Source organism: Sceloporus occidentalis, unplaced genomic scaffold, assembly GCF_023333645.1.
Source record: "Sceloporus occidentalis isolate IW3139 unplaced genomic scaffold, rSceOcc1.0.p SCAF_5, whole genome shotgun sequence".
Classification (NCBI taxonomy): Eukaryota; Metazoa; Chordata; class Lepidosauria; order Squamata; family Phrynosomatidae; genus Sceloporus; species Sceloporus occidentalis.
In genome coordinates, this window is record NW_028316985.1 from 129,590,672 (window position 1) to 129,610,849 (window position 20,178).

The 20,178-nt window shown below is 39.8% G+C and overlaps 1 protein-coding gene across 1 annotated transcript; it reads left to right on the forward strand.

The window, feature by feature from the left end:
* Nucleotides 1–1,409: 1,409 nt before the first annotated feature.
* AGA (aspartylglucosaminidase) lies at nt 1,410–19,360 on the forward strand. The gene is made up of 9 exons (XM_089525434.1): nt 1,410–1,583; nt 5,427–5,580; nt 6,263–6,375; nt 8,446–8,558; nt 10,741–10,858; nt 13,596–13,671; nt 14,893–15,000; nt 16,018–16,151; nt 16,791–19,360. The coding sequence occupies exons 1-9, from the start codon at nt 1,436–1,438 to the stop codon at nt 16,889–16,891; spliced, it is 1,065 nt and encodes a 354-aa protein (XP_089381560.1). The 5' UTR covers nt 1,410–1,435; the 3' UTR covers nt 16,892–19,360.
* Nucleotides 19,361–20,178: the final 818 nt, after the last annotated feature.

A 20,178-nucleotide genomic window follows, 5' to 3' on the forward strand; every position in this document is an offset into this window, starting at 1 on the left:
GGACAGAAGAACAGGCTAAATGCGGGGGGTGATAATTCCCCCACCCCCCGTTTGTGCGAATAACACAAGTTAAGGACGGGATAATGATGCTTTGCTCCTGTCTGATAATCTCCTCCATGTAGTATATTACCTTGTGCACCTTGTTCTCTCTCATTGAGACTCACATTAAGTAAGCTGTTACTTCTGATATAGGAGTGGGAGACATGTAGCCCTGGACTTCAATTCCCTTTAAACCATACTGTTGGTTATACTGGCAAGGGCTGATGGAAACCTCAGTCTAACAATATTTGCAAGGCTATACATCCCTCACCTCATACTGCTGTGAAAGCTACAGTAGGGCAAAATACACCCTTGCTAGGAAAACCTTAGCGTAGCCAAATCAGGGGAGAGTAGGCTTCCTATTTCTGATATAAGGAAAAAGCAATATAGCAAAGGAACATGAATCCAGATATATACCACCACACACACAACACACATAAAATCATGCAATGAAACATGAGGATTATATGGTAGCCTGTACCTGAAATAGAAGTTACTTGTTACAAATAATGAGCTACTTGTAGTGAATTCCTTTTTTCCAATAATGAGGGTGTGACTACATTTTGTGACTGTAATTTAACAAGTATTATCTTAATACCTTGCTTTGATCTCCCCTTTTGCAAAATAAATACATTTTTATGTAGCCAAAAATGCCTCATCACACCTTTTAGGTGTTTTAGGGGGCCATTTGGTTGTTTTAAGCCAACAGGGGGAAAAACCTTTACTTAACCAGACAGTAAACTGGGATGTGAGAAACAGCATGGTGTAGTGGTCTGAGTGTTGGATTACAACTCTGGAGGCCAAGGTTTGAATCCCAGCTCTGCCATGGAAGCCCACTGAGTGACTATGGGCGAGTCACACTCTCTCAGCCTCAGCCCCTCTGAGACTCTTTGCCTCCCCTTCCTTTCCTGGGAAACCCAAGGAGAGATTGGAGGGTGGCTGTAGTTTTGTGAGCCATTTAGCCTTCGCTGTCAGAGAGAGAGAGAGAGAGAGAGAGAGAGAGAGAGAGAGAGAGCGAGAGCGCTCTGGTACCACAACAAACTACATTTCCCAGCATCCTTAGCGTTGAGCCAGGGCAATTAAAGCAGGGTTCTTTCAGCAGTGTGTTTCGGAGAACTATTCTGACCACTCCTTGTAATCTCTATTGCTATTCTTCCCCTGTCCTTGGCTTGTTCCCCGCCCTCCAACCCGAGAAGGAAGGCAAGGGAAAGAGGCCAAGGACTTGGGACTTAAGACCAGGCCCAGAGGCCTCAGTCAATTTTGAGAGAGAGAGAGAGAGAGAGAGACTGCGCAGACTCCGCCCTCGGCAGCCTACTGCGCATGCGCCCCGATCTCATGGCAGTCATAAGATGATGCGAGGAAGAGCCAGAGAGGGGCTTTGGAGGCAGAGGGAAGCATGGGCAGCAGCGGCCTCTCCTTGCTCCTGAGGGGCCCCTTTGGGCTGCTGCTGCTGCTGCTGCTTCTCCAGGCGGCCGGCTTGGCTGGGGCTTCCCAGCTGCCTCTGGCCATCAACACCTGGGCGTTTAGGAGAGCGGCAGAAGCAGGTGCTGTTTCGACCCTGGATCTTCCTAGGCTGCATCCAGATTGGAGAAATAACCCGGTTTCAGACCGCTTTAACTCTTTGCCATGGAATTCTGGGAGTTGGAGTTTGTTGTGGGCCCAGAGCTCTACTACAAACTCCAACTCCCAGAATTCCATAGCCTTGAGCCAGACAAAGAGTTAATGCGGCATCAAACCGGGTTATTTCTCCAATCTGGATGCAGCCTCAGCCTCTTCTTCTTCTTCTTCATCTTTTGGGCATAGAAATAAGCTCTGTGGCCCAAAACACCCACTGCAGGACTAATCCAGTTCGAGACCGCTTTAACTGCCTTGGTTGAGTGCTAGTGAATCCTGGGAACTGTAGTATATCGTGACACCAGAACTGTCCCACTAAACTACAGTTTCCAGGATTCCCTAGCATTGAGCCAGGGCAGTAAAAGCGGTCTCAAACTGAGTTATCTCTGCAGTGTGTTTTGGACTTATGTCTTATAAGTCCAGCACATGAATGCTGCCCTCTTGATCCCTGATGAGACCTGTTTTACGGCTGCATCTGCACTGCAGAATTAATGCAGTTTGACACTGTTTTAGCTGCCTTGGCTCAGTACTATACAGGATTAAGCCCCTATCTATCTATCTATCTATCTACATTGTATATGGGGCACCAAAATCTTCTAAATACACAGGGCCTTAATCCTGTATAGTACCTGTATATAGGTACTATATATATATATATATATATATATATATAGTGTGTGTGTATATAATATATATATATATATTCAAAATATAAACTATAAGAAACCGTAAATTAAAATTTTACGTTTTGAAATGAATCCAAACCTACAGTAAGACAGAAAATAATGGGGTTTTTAATTTAATTTTAGTTTGTTTTGTGGTGGTTGTCATTGTGTACGTACGGCAACCCTAGCGTGACTCTATCATAGCGGTTTCTTGGCAGGTTTCTTCAGAGGGTGTTTGCCATTGCCATCCTCTGAAGCCGAGAGAGTGTGACTCGCCCCAGGTCACCCAATGAGCTTTTATGCTTAAAGTGGGAATCCTGATCTCCCGAGTCCTAGTCCCACACTCGGACCCCTACATCACACTGCCTTGCTCTCGCTTTTTATTTTATTTTGTGTACACTTCTACCTTATTATAATTGAAATGTTTCCTCTAACGTTTCCTAATTGGCCTTCAAACAGAGGCTGGATGGCCATCTTTACACCAAAAGACCTAGAGATTCCTAGAGAGAACGCTCTACTAGGCATTTGTAGCTCCTCCGGTGCAGTTTTATGGTCAATGTCTGTTGGACGTTGACCACAGAGTTGCACTGGAGGACCTAGAGATTTCTAGAGCGGTGTCCTCTCAGGTAAAAACATAGTGTTTTAGTTATTTGCGGTTTTCCCATATTCACAGGGGTCTTGTGCCCCTAACCCTAGCGAATGTGGAGAGACAAGTGTATCCATCTCGAGATTCCATTGCATGCAGTTAAAGCAGTGTCAAACTACATTAGTTCTGCAGTGTGGCACTAGTACACTGGACAGCACTGGCCCCAGTTTGAGACAGACCTGAACATGCCTTCATGCCAACCAGCCTCTGACTTTTCATGCATCCCTCTATCTTCTTGGCCTGCTTCTCATGGGTACCAGAGGCACTTGGCTGCATTATGCTGGTGCACGCTGGTGGCATTGAAGACACAGGTCCAAAACACTGATCCTTTACATCTGGTAGCAAAATATTTTGTGATGATAATCCCATTCTGGTATCATACTACAAAGAGGGGAATCTGATTTTTCCTGAAGCCAGGTGCAGAGGCAAAACCACATTTATGAATTCAGTACTTTTCAGATCACGAGGATGCCAAAGTTTGTAAATCCTGCCCTGTCTAATCCATTGTGGATCAGTAAGAATTTTCAGTCTACCCAGAATTTGGCTGATTGGGAAGAAAGGGCCACACTTCTCATTATATGTTCTGTCCCTGGGATTTCGTGTCTTGTGCTTCTCTAGCAGGAAAAATTCCCCAGCTTCTCACAACTACTGTTCTAGTCACATTTATTTGCTGTCTGTAGTGGCCTTTCACCGAGACAGTGTGACTTGCCCAAGGTCATTCAGTAGATTTCCATGGCTGAGTGGAGATTTCAGCCATGTTCTTTCACAGTGCTTGTCCGGCATTCAAAGGACTACACTAACCTGGCTCAAGATTATCAGCATCTCTTACATTATTTACTTTACATTAAATGTTAGCATTGATAAATGAGCTGAATGACAGATGAACTGGAGCATTACATCTTTCCATGCTGGCAAGATTTCTGCTGATGGTTACCTTCTGTATCTTGCTCCTGCTTTTTCATTAACTTTTCTCTCACCTGTTTGCTGCTGGCAGTTTTGTGTTTTGATTCAGATGAGCATTGTGCAAGTTACTTGAAAGACTACCTCCCCCCCCCATAGATTTCATAGATTGTTAATGTTTTTAGGTTGTGCGCCACAACCGAAAGATTGTCATGCAGCAGCACTAAAGAAGCAAGACTTATCTGTGTTGTCTTCTTCCCCATTTACACTGCATTACAGTCATGACCTTTCAGCACCTATTAAAAATCTCCTCCTTTTCTCAGGCATTTTCTTCATTAAATGTGAAATTTATAGCCTGGGATTTTAATTGGTTTTTACTGTTTAATTTCTATTTATTGTTTCTATTTGTTTCTTTCTATCAATTTATTTATTTAAAACCTTCTAAAAGCCACAAATGCAGCACAGAAAGGCTTAAAATGTTGATTTTTTTGTAATCTAGCCAGTGTGGTATAGTGATTTGAGTGTTAAACTATGACTCTGGAGACCAGGGTTCCAATCCAAGCTCAGCCTTGCAATCCACTGGTAACCTTGGACAAGTCACATTCTCTCAGCCTCAGAGGATAGCAATAGCAAAACCCCTCTATAGAAACATGCCAAAAAAATATATATCCTATGATTGGTTTGCCTTAGGGTTGCCACAAGTCAGAAATGATGTGAAGGCACACAGCAAGAACAACAGAGCACACATGTGCCATATAACAAAGGTGTCTCTGGTTACTTCTGCCTGTATTGCACAGTTGCACAGGGCTGATGGGAACTAGAGTCCAACAGCTAAAGGGACTCAGATCTCCAGCCTTGTCAAATAGAAAGGGCTACACTATCAACATTTCTCCCTGCCACTTATTTACTTTCAGGACCTCCTGCTGTGCCTTTAACAGCAGCTTGACACAATTAGATACCCAGTGAAGCTTCTCTATGGCAGAAAAAGTTTTACCAGCAAGGTTAGTTTGTCAGGTTCCTGCTGTTAAGAAGAACAGGGGTAATAATATATGTTGGCAGCCCCCCCACACTGCTTACTTTTAAGGTGTAAACATAATTCCCTCATTGGAGGCTCAAACCTGAAAATAAAAATGAGAACAACTATGCTGAGGTCAGACAAATGCCCTATTCTTATTCTGTAGTTTATTTAATAGTGGATGATGCTAAATTCTAGAGAGTAGAAATACAATAAGTAGATAATTACAGTATGACTCTACAGTTGCCTGTTAATTTTTAGTAAACCTATGTTAAGAGCTTTGAAAATAATAGTTAAGCTCCAGTGCTGTGGCCACATTTCTGGGAATGAAACCCATTGAGCTCAATGGGACTTCTTTTGGATAGGCTTAGGAGTGCACTGGTCTTGCAGCTGTATGAGAAAATACATAATTTTTTGCTCTAGATCATGTATTCTTGGGATGGGAATAGTGTATGGTATATGGTATGGTATGAACAGGACTGTATATGTTTTGCCCATACATCTACATTTTAGTACAGTTGGTAAGTGTTCTTGTTGTTGATTTCAGCTTGGAGCACCTTACAGGCAGGAGGTTCGGAAATGGATGCAGTAGAAAAGGGTTGTGGACAGTGTGAGATTGACCAATGTGATGGAAGTGTGGGGTATGGAGGAAGTCCAGATGAACATGGAGAAACAACATTGGATGCCATGATTATGGATGGGTAAGAAATCCTCATAAAGAGTAGGTGTATTTGTTCTCCCTAGCACATCAATTCTTTACAGGCACACACATGTTGACTCTATATGCAGAATCTCTCCTATTCAGATTTGAGAAGATCGTTGTCACTTGCAGTCATTTCCACCTGTACCAGAAGCTCCTGGTACAGGTGCATGGGTGTCCCTGAGAATTAGAAATAAAATTCCAATACAGAAAACATTATATTGTGCCCCCAAATGCCCTGTTCTAAATGCTTTATAAGTATTTTGAAAGATCAGATACCGCCCTGGGATGCTGCAGGGTGTCACTGTAACTATTAGAGAACATGCTATAGAATTTTTTGAAACTGATGCTATATCCTGGCTTGCAATGTTTTAGGAAAGATGACTGCAGCACAAGCTGAATCAATTTTCCTCTCTTTTAGTGTATGTATAGTAGTGAGTAAAGGTAAGTGTTTTAAAGACAGAAAAGTAAAAGGTGTTTCCTCAAAATGGTTACCTCCAGCTGTGATAGACTACAGTTCCCATCATCCCCACTCAGGATCGCCAAGTTTGGAGAGGTTTGCAATAGATTAAAATGGGTGATATCTTTGCAACCCTTGTACATCTTTACACCATTCTAACATTGGAAAGGACAAAAAGCTGACAGTGTTTGCTTCAATTTTGTTTATTTATTTTTTTGTCTAGTAACACTATGCAGGTTGGGGCAGTAGCAGATCTCAGGCGTATTAAAAATGCCATTGGTGTGGCACGAAAAGTGATAGAACATACCAGGCATACCTTGCTGGTTGGAGAATCAGGTAATTTTTTTCCTGTTCTGCTGTTTTGGAACATTAGCTGTACTAAATGGGGCCCTTCCCATTGGCAGGAGTTTGGTTCCAGGGTCCATCGCACAGATGAGAAAAACGCTGGGCACCACATGGACAGAAAAACCACAAAAGCTCAAATCCTATATTATCCAACATGCATGTACTCGCATCAGCACATCCACGTGCATGTTCCATCTTTGGATAATATGGGATGTGGTGATTTGCAGATGTTCAAATCCACAGATTGGAAGCCCACTGATACCGAGGGCCCACTACATCATACAATGGTGAGAGAAATTGGTGATTTAGTCCTTGATACCAGAGAGATGCACTAATTGTTTTAACTGAGACATATAAAGCCCTAAATGGCTTGGGCCCAGGATACCTGAAGGACTGCCTCTCCCCGTACATTCCGCCCCGCACCCTCAGAACATCTGGGCAGCAACTACTTAGGGTTCCCGGGGCGAGATTGGCCTCCACCTCTAGGAGGACTTTTTCCATCGCCGCCCCGGCCCTTTGGAACACGCTGCCCATAGAGCTCCGCTCAGCTACCTCCCTGGCCCAATTCAGGCGGGATCTGAAGACCTACCTGTTTCAGATAGCATTCCCCGAATAAGGCCCATAGGCCCCCCCGCCGCACAGGCAATGGATTGGCTAACCCGGGGGCTTTTTGTTTTTGCTTCTATTTTGTTTATTGTATGATTTATGTAGTTTTTCTGTGGTTTTAATTAATATTGTGTATTTTAAATGTTGTAAACCGCCCTGATCTTATGGAAGGGCGGTATATAAATAAAATTTTTATTATTTATTATTTATACTGCTGCATTGTAGCAGATTTTGGACCACTACTGTACTTTAGATCATTCTAACAGCTTGCTTTCACTCTAATCTTTTGCATGTTCACTTGGAAGCAAGTCTCAGTTCAGTGGAATGTATTCCAAAGTAATGTGGATAGGATTTATAGCCTTCAGTTATGAATTTAGCACTGTCTGAAATCTATTTTAAAATTACTTGTGTTAAGAAATTTAGTTTAAAAAGGATCTATGCTTATTTCTGACAAACAGCTCAGAAAGGATTATATTAAAAAAAAAAAATCAAAGTCTTTATTTCTATATGTGTTCCCCAGAACAGGTCCCTGTATTAAATTTTCCTGAAATCATAAATAAAAAGGAAAAAGCTGGGACATAGGTTTAATATTTTAAAGAAATAAATGAGTAAAACATATTCAATTTATCTTATTCTTGAAGTTTTCTGCCTTTCCATCTGACAGTATGATAGTAATTCACTGTTTGTTATCATGAATTTTTTATTCCAGATTTTCTGTTGCAAACTGGAATATTTTCCCTTAGTTTGCTCATAGTCTTTGGCAGTCTAAGCCAGTGATCTTTGTGCCAGAACCAAAAAAAATAAAACCTAAATAAGCATTGTGGCATTTGTATTGAGGACATAATCATAAACATTTAAACTCACCCTTACATGCACAAAACCTGTGCAGTGAACCCTTCACATCTATGGGCCTGCACCACCGTGACCACGGATTGCAAAACAGTTGTGCCCTGTATTACTTGATGATGGTGACGTGTGAATCTAGGTGCATGTACCACCATTGAATAATATGGGGTATGGTATTCAATGGGTGGTCAAATCTGCAGATTGTATGGGGGGGACACTGTAAAGTAATTTTGGAACTGATTGTTGTACAACGTGCTCTTTCCTTATGCGGGGGATCCATTACGGGCACACACACCGTGCATAAGGCAAATACCACGTACGCTTGAGCCACATTGAAAACAATGGAGCTTGTCCATGTAGTGCGGCATGCATGCCACAGGCACGTGTGCCATTCTTCCATCATGCAGCTTTCAGCATAAGCTGAAAGCCATGTATAGTTCACTCGCATATGACAGGTGCACTGTATTGCAGTATTAGAATGGTTTAAAAGTTTAAGTTGTGGTTTTGTGTTGAAGATCTGTATGGCCTAACATGTAATGATTATGCCCTCATATTAAATGGAAAACATATATGTATAGAAGTTATTTTTATTTTCCTTTTTTCATTAAGCCTCAATGTTTGCAGAAAGTATGGGATTTCCATGTGAAGACTTAACTACGCAAAGCTCTCTTTCAGTATATCTCAAATGGCTTAATCGAAGCTGCCAGCCCAACTTCTGGAAGGTAGAATCCACTTTTGTTGTTTATGTTGGTGGTCATGAAAAATTAATTTCTGATTAGTACATATTTCAGACTTCTAGTACATAATTTCTGTATGGACACATATTTGGCTCACTGTAGTCTGGTTTGCAGAATGTTGCTGTATTTTACTACAGTCTTGCTTTCTAGTACTGTTCAGATGTATTGGATGACAACTCATTCCCCTCATGAGCAAGCCAGTAACACACAGTAAAAGACACCAGGTTGGAGTATAGTAGACCAGTTTTCAAGGAATGGGATGAGAAAGGAAAAAATGATTATATACAATTGTTGAGAAACATCTACATTACAGTTTAGTGGTAGCTTATTACACTTGAAACACACCAACAGCAATTCCGTTGCATTCTGTTAAGCAGTAAGAAAGTAAGGTTCAACTTGGAATGCAGATTAGTGGATCACTTCCAGAAAATATTGGTAACTTAGTGAAGAAGCTTGTGTACTGACATGACATAAGAACATAGACCCCTCTGCCGGATCATAATAAAAACTAGTGCAGCATCCAGGGCTGGTGAGTCAGTACACCAAATCTTTGACTCCAACTCCTCTACCTTTGTGCTTTCTGACTCTTGACTCCTTGATAAATGGCAAATATATATGAATTAGAAATAACAAAATTTATAGTACTAAAATGGTAGCACAAGGGATTTCATCGCCACCACATGAAACATTAGGTTAGATTAGATCGAACTAAAATTTCTGAACAAGAAAATGCTCCTAAATTCCCATGAAAGCAAATATGCAACAGACTACTCATTTAATACAGTATTACACATTTGAGGATTCCAAGAGCAGTAATCCTTCCCCCCTCCAAAAAAACCCTCTACAAGCTCTGTTTACCAGTTTTGATCTCCTAATTAGTACTCCCAAACACCAGTGAGTGAGATTTTAACTCTTTAATTTGCCTCACGCACTATAGAATTTCTGTGTCACGTTGGCATGCATAAGGTTCATAATCTTAATCTCATTTAGATCAGCACCACTCCTTGGACTTGTCCTCAAGGTATCTACTACTTGTCCCCAAAGAGCTTCCAGCAAAAACAAAACAATCATTTGTAGCCCATGGGAATAAATATGGTACTGGTCCCTGGAATGTTGTGTGTGTGTGTGTGTGTGTATGGGGGGGGGGTAGCTGGTCCCCACATGCTCTGGCTTAAGCCTAGTACAAAACACTCTGGATTTCTCTCTCTCTCTCTCTCTCTCTCTCTCTCTCTCTCTCTCTCTGTGTGTGTGTGTGTGTGTGTGTGTGTGTATTCAAGAAAATTTTATTCTCTAGCTTTAACTCTGTTTGATATTCAGTGTCATCCAGTTTGGAACATGAGTATGTGTCATCCTAGTAAATCTTTATGTATCAGGGCAATGCTGAACTAAAACGTATTGTATGGAAATCTAGTTTTTTAAAAATTAGTTTTGACTATGAATTCAAGCTTCTGTTCTTGAGGAAAAACACACTCTGCAGTGTCCTGTAGAAGGAATATTAAAAATAATTCAAAGTCAGAGGAGGAAAGTTGGAGAACAAGCAACTTTAAATCTTGAAAGAGGAAGTTTGTGATCAACACATTTACTTTGAGATGAGCCTCTTGTTGAAAGGAAGGAAAATGGGGTGCTGTAGTTTGCATAGTTTACATGTGGGATGTGTAGAGTGAAAATACAATGGGCTGAATTTTGAGGTTTCAATTTCTCGGAAGCTAGTAGTATGACTCATCACAATTGACAGGGATACTGACAAGACTTCGGAAGAACTGAGCTTAAATTATAACTATAGATGGTAAAAAATAAGATTGTGCTGTGGTTTGTTTTTTGCATCTAGAATGTTGATGTATTTTATTTCTCTTCTGGCTATTCATCTTAGGACACATTTGCAAGTCGTATAACTATGTGAGATCTTAGAGGGAGGTTGTAAGTGGAGTGTTTCAGTACTGAGTTACTTCAAATTGAGATGTATGCTTTTGTTCTTTGTTTAAAGTGTGTGAACTACAGTAATTTGCCTTTGATGAAACTTCTTCATCCTTGGCAAATACAAGATGTTTACATTATTATTTTAGTATGATAATCTATTTTTTAACTCGGTTGGGAGAAAATAGAGGTTTCTTTGAAACAGCTTTTGTTTTTCTTAAAGATTTTAATGTGAATGAAACTTTGATTACAGAATGTTACTCCAGATGCTTCAAAATCATGTGGCCCATACAAACAGACTGCAAAGTTCAACAAGGAAGAGCAGACTGTCTGGGAGAGAAGAATACAAATTTCAAATCATGACACTATTGGTATACCTTCTTGGTAACTCTTCCAGCTGTCATACTTTTTTTTGTAGTACATGCTGTGGCTCACAAAATGAATGCTCATGAAATGTAAGAGAAAGGACACAGCTTACTAAAGATAGTTTGTGGAGGAAGGGCAGGGTACATATTAAGTGATTTAGGAAAATGTTGAACCTGCTTAGAATTGTTTCTTTAATTAGGTTTAGCATCAGGACTTAGCATTCCAGTTTCTGTTTATCTTCACCCCCTCGTAGTATGTATGTTACCTCCATTATGATGTATTGTATAGCCCCAAACAGACACTGAGGTTGGGCAAAATGATATGGATAAGTTAGTGTTAGAATATAATTGTGAATATGAATTGTGAAGCACCACTTGGTTTTTAAGCAGGGGAAATTTAGTTATTTTTTGCCTACTTGTTTGCTGAAAGTATCATGCAAATCATTTCAAAATTAACTCATACATTTTAGTGAATTCACTTTCCCAGTAGATGATCCAAAACTACATAGATCTGGCAAGTTTTTCTTAATAGCCTAGCCTCAACATCACTTTTTACAAAGTTAACTAAAGAGGCAGTGGGGAGGGGCCATGGAAGAAAATTTGTCTCTGTGTTTGGATTCAGTTTCTGCCATCTGCATAGCAATTAAATATGGAATTTACAAAAGCACCTAAGTGACTTGGGGGCACAAGTCTCATTGCCAGACACTTAAGGAGACACTTTGCCTGTGATGATTAAACTTGTCATCATTAAGCAATTAGCATTTTTAAAATGTCAAATGCTAAAGTTCTTACCAATCTAAAGGTGTGTCTTTATGAACCCTTGTATTCTGGAAGTTTGCCCAAGCCAGTGCCACGGCAGTGCTCATAAGACATAACTGCTTTGTAAGAAAAAGAACAGTCATGATGTGAAAGCATGGCATGGATAAGGCTGTAAACAAACTGCCCACTGGACAAATATAGGAACACAAACATTCAACAATTGCTTAACCTTGGTTACTGTGATGGTGTGTTAATGAAATTCCCTGCCACTTGTTAGATAACTATATGGTTGGTTAGGGTGTGTTTCTCAAAATTAAGATTAAATTGTCAGAAATCCATATTTTTAGTAGGGGCTTGAACTGAATTTCTGTATTACTTGCCAGTCTAAAGCCAAGTGGCCCAAAGACATTGTACTGGGTGCACAGTTGGCATTGTGCAAATGCAAGTGCTTACCCCCCGCCAACCTGCATTATCATGTTTAACATGACAAAAGTGATGTAACATCACTTCTAGCTGCCATTTTGGCCAATTTTCAACCAGTTCTTTTGGCGTTTTCTGGGAAGGATGCTAGGGGATGAGAGAGGTAAACTGCCACATTTGCAGCCCATTTTGGATATTTGAGGTGACATTCAGGTGAAAAATTAATTTGCTTTTTTAAAAATAAAATTAAAAAGTGTTTTAAAAGCAACAGAGGATGTGGTTTTAGAGGGCTTCGGCTGGGACTCAGAGGCCACATTTAGGGATCCCAAGGGCTGCATGTGGCCCATGGCTGCACTTTGCTCACCCCTACAGTGGAGGCTCTAGCTCAAAATGGGGGGCAGGGATGTCATTTTCTCCCTTTTCAGTGTCCCTCTTCCAGTTGATTTGAAATGGTTTCCTACCCTGACAAGCATTTCTCACCAGGAGCCACTTGAGGAGTAAAGAAATTGTATCTTCCCTCTTTCTCCTGCAGAAGAGTTCTACAAGTAGAAATTGACCCACAGGCACTCTGGATCTAGCCTGACACTCTTGATTCTTTGGGGTAAATATATTTATAAGGGTGAGAACAGTCTCCATAATCATCTGATTTTTACAGACTGTATTAATTTCCTTGACACACAGGAGTGGGCAACTATCTAGGGGTAGAAAAGCACACTGCTCCCCTCGGAGCCTTGGATGGCGCACCATTACTTCATTGTCCCATACAAAAATTGATTTCCCTCCCTCAAGTTTTTGGTCTTCCCTGGACCATTTTTAGGCTCAGAAGAGGCCTTCTGTAACAGAACGTGACTCAGAAATTGCTTTTGTATTTGGGGGCAAATTTAGGGCCATGGAAGAAGGTGCAAAAATGGCCTTGGGGTACACTTTTTTCTGTCCCTGTTGTAACTGATTGTTCTTGTTGTATATCTACATTTTTTCCCAAATTACGGCAACCCTAAGACAAACATATCATGAAGTTTTCTTGGCAAGATTTGTGCAGAATTTGCTTTTGCCTTTCTCTGAGGCTCAGAGTATAAAATATGCCCAAGGTCAAATATGCCCAAGGCTGAGTGGGAATTTGAACCTTGGTCTCCAGAGTCCTAGTCCAACAGTCAGATCACTATACTATTCTGGTTAAAATGGTAGAGTTCCTAAAGTGGACCTGTTCCAGAAATGAAACGTATTCTTTCTCTGTGAAGTCGAAGGCTTTCATGGCCGGCATCCATAGTTTTTTGTGGCCATGTTGTATAAGAGTTTATTCCTGACGTTTCGCCAGCATCTGTGGCTGGTATTCTTTCTCTCTTCAACAGGCCCAAGGAAGGTAACTCAAGTGAAAGTTGATTCCATCAACCTGTTGATAGCATAGAAACCCCTGCAATTTCTCTACATGCTCTCCTGCTATAACACTCTTTTAAAGAAATGGGCCCTGTCTGTTTTGAAGGATATTTACTGAGATGTTGTGCTTACTGAATTAACTAAAGCATTCCAAAATATTTCCAAGTTTCACTTCTCTTTTAATTTGTAGGCATGATTGTGATTGGCCAGACTGGAAGCATTGCTGCAGGGACATCTACAAATGGTGCAAACCACAAAATCCAGGGGTTTGTATTGTCATGATGCTAATTTTGGCTCTTTATTTTTGTAAAAAAAATTCATTTCACCAACAGTAGCCCGTACTATATATATAAACTACGACTGTAATGGAAATTATATTTGCAAGCTGACAGGAAAGTATTGTAGAACACAAGGTGGTTACTTTTTGTATTTTTTTTTTCTTCCTCTATAGCAATTTATTTCTCAGTGACAGTTTGCTTCAACAGTTTTGGTAGGGTGTGAATAGAGCCAGTAAACCTAATGATTAAAAAAAATGCTTAAATCCCCAATGTAATTTTTAACCTTGCCACTAGTACTGCCTTGGGCATCTGTGTAGCCTGCCTTATGTGAAATGATTTGACCTTTGTAAATGTTATTTTAAAAATTGTTAAGTTTACATTAGAGTCATATTGCTTTCAAAATAATGAAATTGGTGTTAGTAACATGAGATAACAAAATCTGTTATGATATACCAAGACTTACATCTTGAATACTGCATTGTAGTTGCCAGCTACAGCTTGTTTTTATAGATGAGAACTCCAAATTTTTATTGGCAAATCCTGTCTCCAGAAATCCCATGCAGGGACAGGAAGTATAATCTTTCCCTCTCAAGATATGCTTTTTACCAGCAATTACCAACCATTTGGTAGAAATGACTGATAAAACTGTAGCTGTGGAACAAACTTCCCTATGTAGGATCCTAATAAAAACCAGTACCCCAAATGTAAAACAAAGGGTAAAGCAATGAAAAGATGTAATAGCTTGGTAATTCTTTAACATATCAGTTCGAGTAGGGTCTTTGGCCTGTTAAATAACTCAGTCTGTGGCTGGAGATTCAATATTATAAATCATCCTCTTCATGAAAGACTGGAAGGTGTAGTTGTTGTATGCCTTCAAGTCATTTCTGACTTACAGAAACTCTGAGGTGAACTGATCATAGAGTATCTTGGCAAGTTTGTTGAGAGAAGGTTTGTCATTACCTTCCCATGAGGGTGAGAGCATGTGACTTGTCCAAGGCCACATAGTGGGTTTTATGGCTGAGCTGGGAATCAAAGTCTGGTCTCCAGAGTCATAGTCCAACATTCAAGTCACTATGCCACATTCAGGAGGCATAGTCTAGAGAAAATTATCTAAATGTTACTGTGTTACTAACTAATTTACAAATGCACGGGGAATATTAAGAATGGCTTCACTGTTGAACTACCTTAATATCCTATCTTCCTATTTAGACGTGTAGGTGACTCTCCAATAGCTGGAGCTGGAGCATATGCCGATAGTACAGCTGGAGGTGCAGCTGCCACTGGAGATGGGGATATTATGATGCGCTTCTTGCCCAGGTTTTTATATTTTATGAAATTTGGATTGGGGTATTTGTCGCACAAATCATTGTGATATAAACTAGGGGATTTGATTCAGTTTATGCACCCGGTTTACCAAATTAAATTTAAAAATGATAAAACTCAGTTATAGTACTTCTTCTTTGTCACCAATCTAAACTGGCTTTGAAGAAAACTATCACCATAAAGTGTTAGTATTTTTATAATTCAGATAATTTGAGGAAATGCTGAAAGTAAAGATCTGCAGGAAAAAAAATCACATATACCCAAATTCATACAAGGTGTTTCTAAAAAAGACATTATGAGACTAGGGAAATTGTTCTGTGGATACTCCCAGCAGTAAACTATAACAGGCCAGGATCTGATGGTTTACTTGATCTGACTGCTTCCCTGAGAGTCAGCCTTCCCTTCCTTTAGCTTCTTGTATTGAGAGCTAGTAAACTCTGGAGCGGGTTTTTGGCACCATGTAGGGCTTCAGCAAGTGGAGGGGGGGGGGGAATTCTCCCTCTGCTTCCTTTAAGTACCAAAGTATACTGTTTGATATCTGCTATCATAGTTAAGATAACTATGCAAAGCAAATAATATTAAAACAAAAGAATTATCACACTGGATTATTGTGAAAAATCAGAATATTGGCATATGTGAAATGAGGTACCTTATTTAACACCAGCCCCTCAGAATTACATTTGTTGTTTGTTTGTTTTTTGTTAAAGCCAGTAGTCTGATGAAGACAAAAAGGAAACAATGTCACATAGAATTTAAAAGATATTTAAAATAATATTTACAATACCATAAGTTCCTGTGCCAAATAATGACCCAGAAGGTTATTACAGTACTTATTTCAGATGCCAGTGGGGCTCAAAGATGGGTCTCTGAGGAAGACCTCAATTTCTGTCATTTTTTAATTTCATTATCGGTGGAGAAAAGATGTTAAAATGTGTTTAAAATTGACATACTATTGCTTAAGTACTTTGAGATTCTTTCTGCTAGCCTGCATGTTTACTTTCCTTAACCTAGCTATCAAGCAGTGGAGTATATGCGAACAGGGATGGATCCAACAGTGGCATGCCAAAAAGTTATATCTAGGATTCAAAAGTATCACCCCTACTTCTTTGGTGCTGTTATCTGTGCCAACATGAGTGGAAGCTATGGTATGTATTTTTAGCATTTCAGGCAAATCATATATATCAGAATAAGTTAGCAAAGTTTTGCATTGTTTACATTATCTATTTGCTACAGTAGCATAGGTATGAATATGATTTATATGAAAGTGTTTAGATGAAATATTAATATTATTTTGGTGGGAGAATATCAGACTTGAGAAATAGCTTCAAAGCGATCAAAGATCAGTCATGCTGGGTATCTCATTAGTGAACCTTTGGATCGCCAAGATGTATCACTTTGCTAATCGATTTGGCTTATTGGGCTAGACTGTTTATTACTGTTCTTTTATCTTTGGTTTCCTACAGTTCTGTGTTTGAAAGACTAGAGAGGAAGTGCCTCATTATATTCACGGCTGTTAAGATGTAAATTGAAACAAAGTATACTAAACTTTGAATTATATTTTAAGAGTATGAAGTCCACATTGCTGGTTGGAGGTACTTTCCTCTTCAAAAGTTTTTTTAAGACTCCTTAATGAAATCTCAATGCTGGGTTAATTAGTGCTATAAAGAACAATTACACAATTGTAACAGAATTTATAGTGGAGCCCCCAGATGTTAAAAGTACTAGGAGACAAATTAATGTGACTCTCATAGTTTTCTCTCTTATCTCTCCCTCTTCTGCAACAGGTGCTGCCTGCAATAAACTTCCAGGATTCACCCAATTTCATTTTATGGTTTCTAATCCCACTTTGAGGCAACCATCAGAGCAAATAGTAGACTGTATTTAACATTTCACCTCTCCTAGCAACAGCACCTACATTTAGCAAAGTAGGAAGAAGGGAAGACCCACAATGCAATCCTGTACACTTCTATTGAGTTTATTAAGACTTACTCTTAGGTAAGCAGACATAAGATCATGGTCTAAATTAAACTTTGAGGGGAAGTAAATTTATACGATTTGCCCTGTTCTAATTAAACTTTGGTTTCTTGCATTGCCAGTACTTCAAGTGTTGTACAGTTTTAGTTTGCCAACACTTCTGTTAAGTTAAATTAAATGGGGGAAAGCTTCATGAAAGCCTGCTTCTACAATTGCAACAGGCATTTCTTTCCACCCATCTACCCTACCTCCCAGTGTGCTGCCATCCTGTGCCTCCCAAATCTGTAACTGATTTACAAGTTGCCTTCAATCTTCCACAACATTTTTAAGGAACGCAAGGGTGAGAGGATTTGACCCCCCAGCAGTTACCGTTCCAGAGGCATATGAAACTGTTGGATGGAATTTGATTTGCTGAATGATGCCACAGTAAGATTGCCAGGTTATTTTGCGAGTTCTGCTAAAGATGTATGATATTTGTCAAGTCAAGGCACTTTGAACACACATCCACAAAATCATCTTCCTCCTTGGATAGACCAGCTGACTTCTGTTTTGAAAAATCTGTTGGAGCTCTTTTCCTGCCTAATGAAAAATATCCCTGGAAAGTTCCTGAAAGAAGGCATGTTGAATGTCACAGTTTTATTAGGAAAAGCTAGAAATACAATTTTAAGACAATCATTTCACTGGACAATTTCAGGTGCTGATATTAAAACTTGTCATATGGTTGCCGGTTTTATCTTTCCCATATGCTTTTAGGTTGCACAGTTCCTTATTTCATACATAATTACTGACCTGGTATAAGAAACCATTCATCAAATACATGAACAGTAAACCTATATGAATCCTAGCAGTTTTACCTCAGTATGCACATGTGAAGTCTCCCCCCCCCCAATTAAATTCAAGAAGACTATTTTGAAGAAAACAGCAACAATTAAAACGAAATTCAATCTTTCCTTCTAGCATTTGTCAAAATAATGTATTTTTGTGTTGTGTTAAAAATTCTGTGCGCTGGTTATCCCCAAATATGCTTGTACATTTATTATTTGTCGTTAGCTCCCACCACCACCAAGTTTCAGTGCTACAGTGAGGGTAATATGTCAGAACTACTACAGGCCCCTTATATCTGGGATATGACCACCTCAACATTAGGAAGAACTTCCTGACAGTAAGGGCTGTTCGACAGTGGAACACACTCCCTCGGAGTGTAGTGGAGTCTCCTTCCTTGGAGGTCTTTAAACAGAGGCTGGATGGCCATCTGTTGGGGATGCTTTGATTTGGATTTCCTGCATGGCAGGGGGTTGGACTGGATGGCCCTTGCAGTCTCTTCCAACTCTATGATTCTATGATTTCCAAGCACAGAACAGATTCAGTACCCAGTTGAACTGGAAGCTACCAAACGAACACTGGGTGAACTTGTTCCAGCTGCTTTTCTATCACCTAATATGTCCCATAATTCTGATGGAACAAAATAGGGGAGGCTCATTTGTATGGTGGGGAGGATGCGAGTGTAACTGCCAATCAAGATTCCTTCTGAGACTGTTGCTTGTTTTCTTTCTTCCCTTATCCTCCATAGCTCTTCAAAAACTTCTCTTCATTCCATCTGAGTATTCATGCCTTTGGTCCATACTGTTTCCAAACCCAGTATTAAGGAAACCTTAATGAGATACAGTACCAACACACCAGGCTTTGTACCATGATTCTCATTTTACACCTTCATGAGTGGCCACTGAGTATGTAGCCAGTGTCAATCGAATAAAATAGCAAGTTAAATGCTGGAATTTGAGACAAAGGCATAAGATAATACTGTGTCCACCTAAAGCTCTGAGGAAACTTTCTGAGCTTGAACAGCCATTCACAACTAGTGGAAGCTAGTTGATGTGGCTTTCCAGAAATCTATTAAAGGTATTCCAAGATGCCTTGAATGTGACCTTAGCAACTAAAACAAGTGGCAATGTGTGACCCTCTCACCCAGCAGATGCATACTTAAATGTATAGAATTCAGAATTTGTTTTGCCTTTATTATTTGAAAGAAAATGCGTTTTTCACTTGATTCTTGTTCTTTTTGTGAACCAGTGTTAATTAAATTATTTTAAAATCTGTTAACATGTAACTTCTCTTGCTGTATGTTTAGAGTGTTTTTTTGTTTTGTTTTGTTTTACAGAGATCAAGTTAACCTCTACCTCAGAGGTGTAAAAATACTGTTCGTTCAAAATTTGGGGTCATTTTAAAAAAATCTTCATAATGTAATATGTTCATTGTTCTATGAATTCTTCAGTTGCTAAGATGCCTGTTTTGAAGTATCTTTGAACTTTTCATACCTGAATGATTATCTTATCAGATTCTATATGTGTCTTTGAAAGAGAGGAAAAAATGCACAAGAATAAATGCTTTGATATATTTTTAAAGGTGATTGCAGTTAATTTATTTTGGTATACACAAAAGAGGACATTCAGAAAACTTTTGAAAAACTTCTAGTTTTATGTCAAATGTAAACCTGCAACATCGGTTTGTTAATTACCATATATACTCATGCATAAATTGACCTCATGTATAAGTTGAAGACAGGTTTGGGGGCAAAAATTAAAGATGGATAAGTCAAATGTAAAAGCTAGGAGTGTGTTGTAAAGGATGCAACAAAGGAAATGTTATCAAAGAACTTACAAAATTCTGGTAGGCATAACTGTTTGTGTTCACCCTAAAGGCTGGATGGATAAGGAAGGAACTATAGTAAATAGTGGCTGTGCGGTGATTAAATATGGGTGGGGCTAAGAAGATGCACATATCAGAAAGGATGTAAAGGCAACAGTTAAGGCACAGGAATTCTTTAAAAAATGAGCCATCCCCTTCTCTGTGTGGCAAAGGCAAGAGCTTAGTCTGTCCTGGGAGAACCTAAAAGAACTGACCCTCTTTACTTAGCACTCCTTTGAGGGAAAGCATGGAAGAATCACGGCTGCTATTTTCCTGTCCAGGCATTCAAAAAGAAGCAGAGATGCAGCAGAGTGAATGAAGGGGGTTCTCCTGGGATGGACTAAGCTTTCACCTTTCACCATATAGGCCCGTTACAGATGGGCACGAAAGTACACGCAGAGCGCGTACTAGGGTTAGAAAGGGGCGGTGCTTCCGCACCCCCCTAACCCTAGTGCGCGCTGTGCGCGCACAAAATGGCAACGGCCGTTCCGCACGGCCGCCGCCATGAGGATG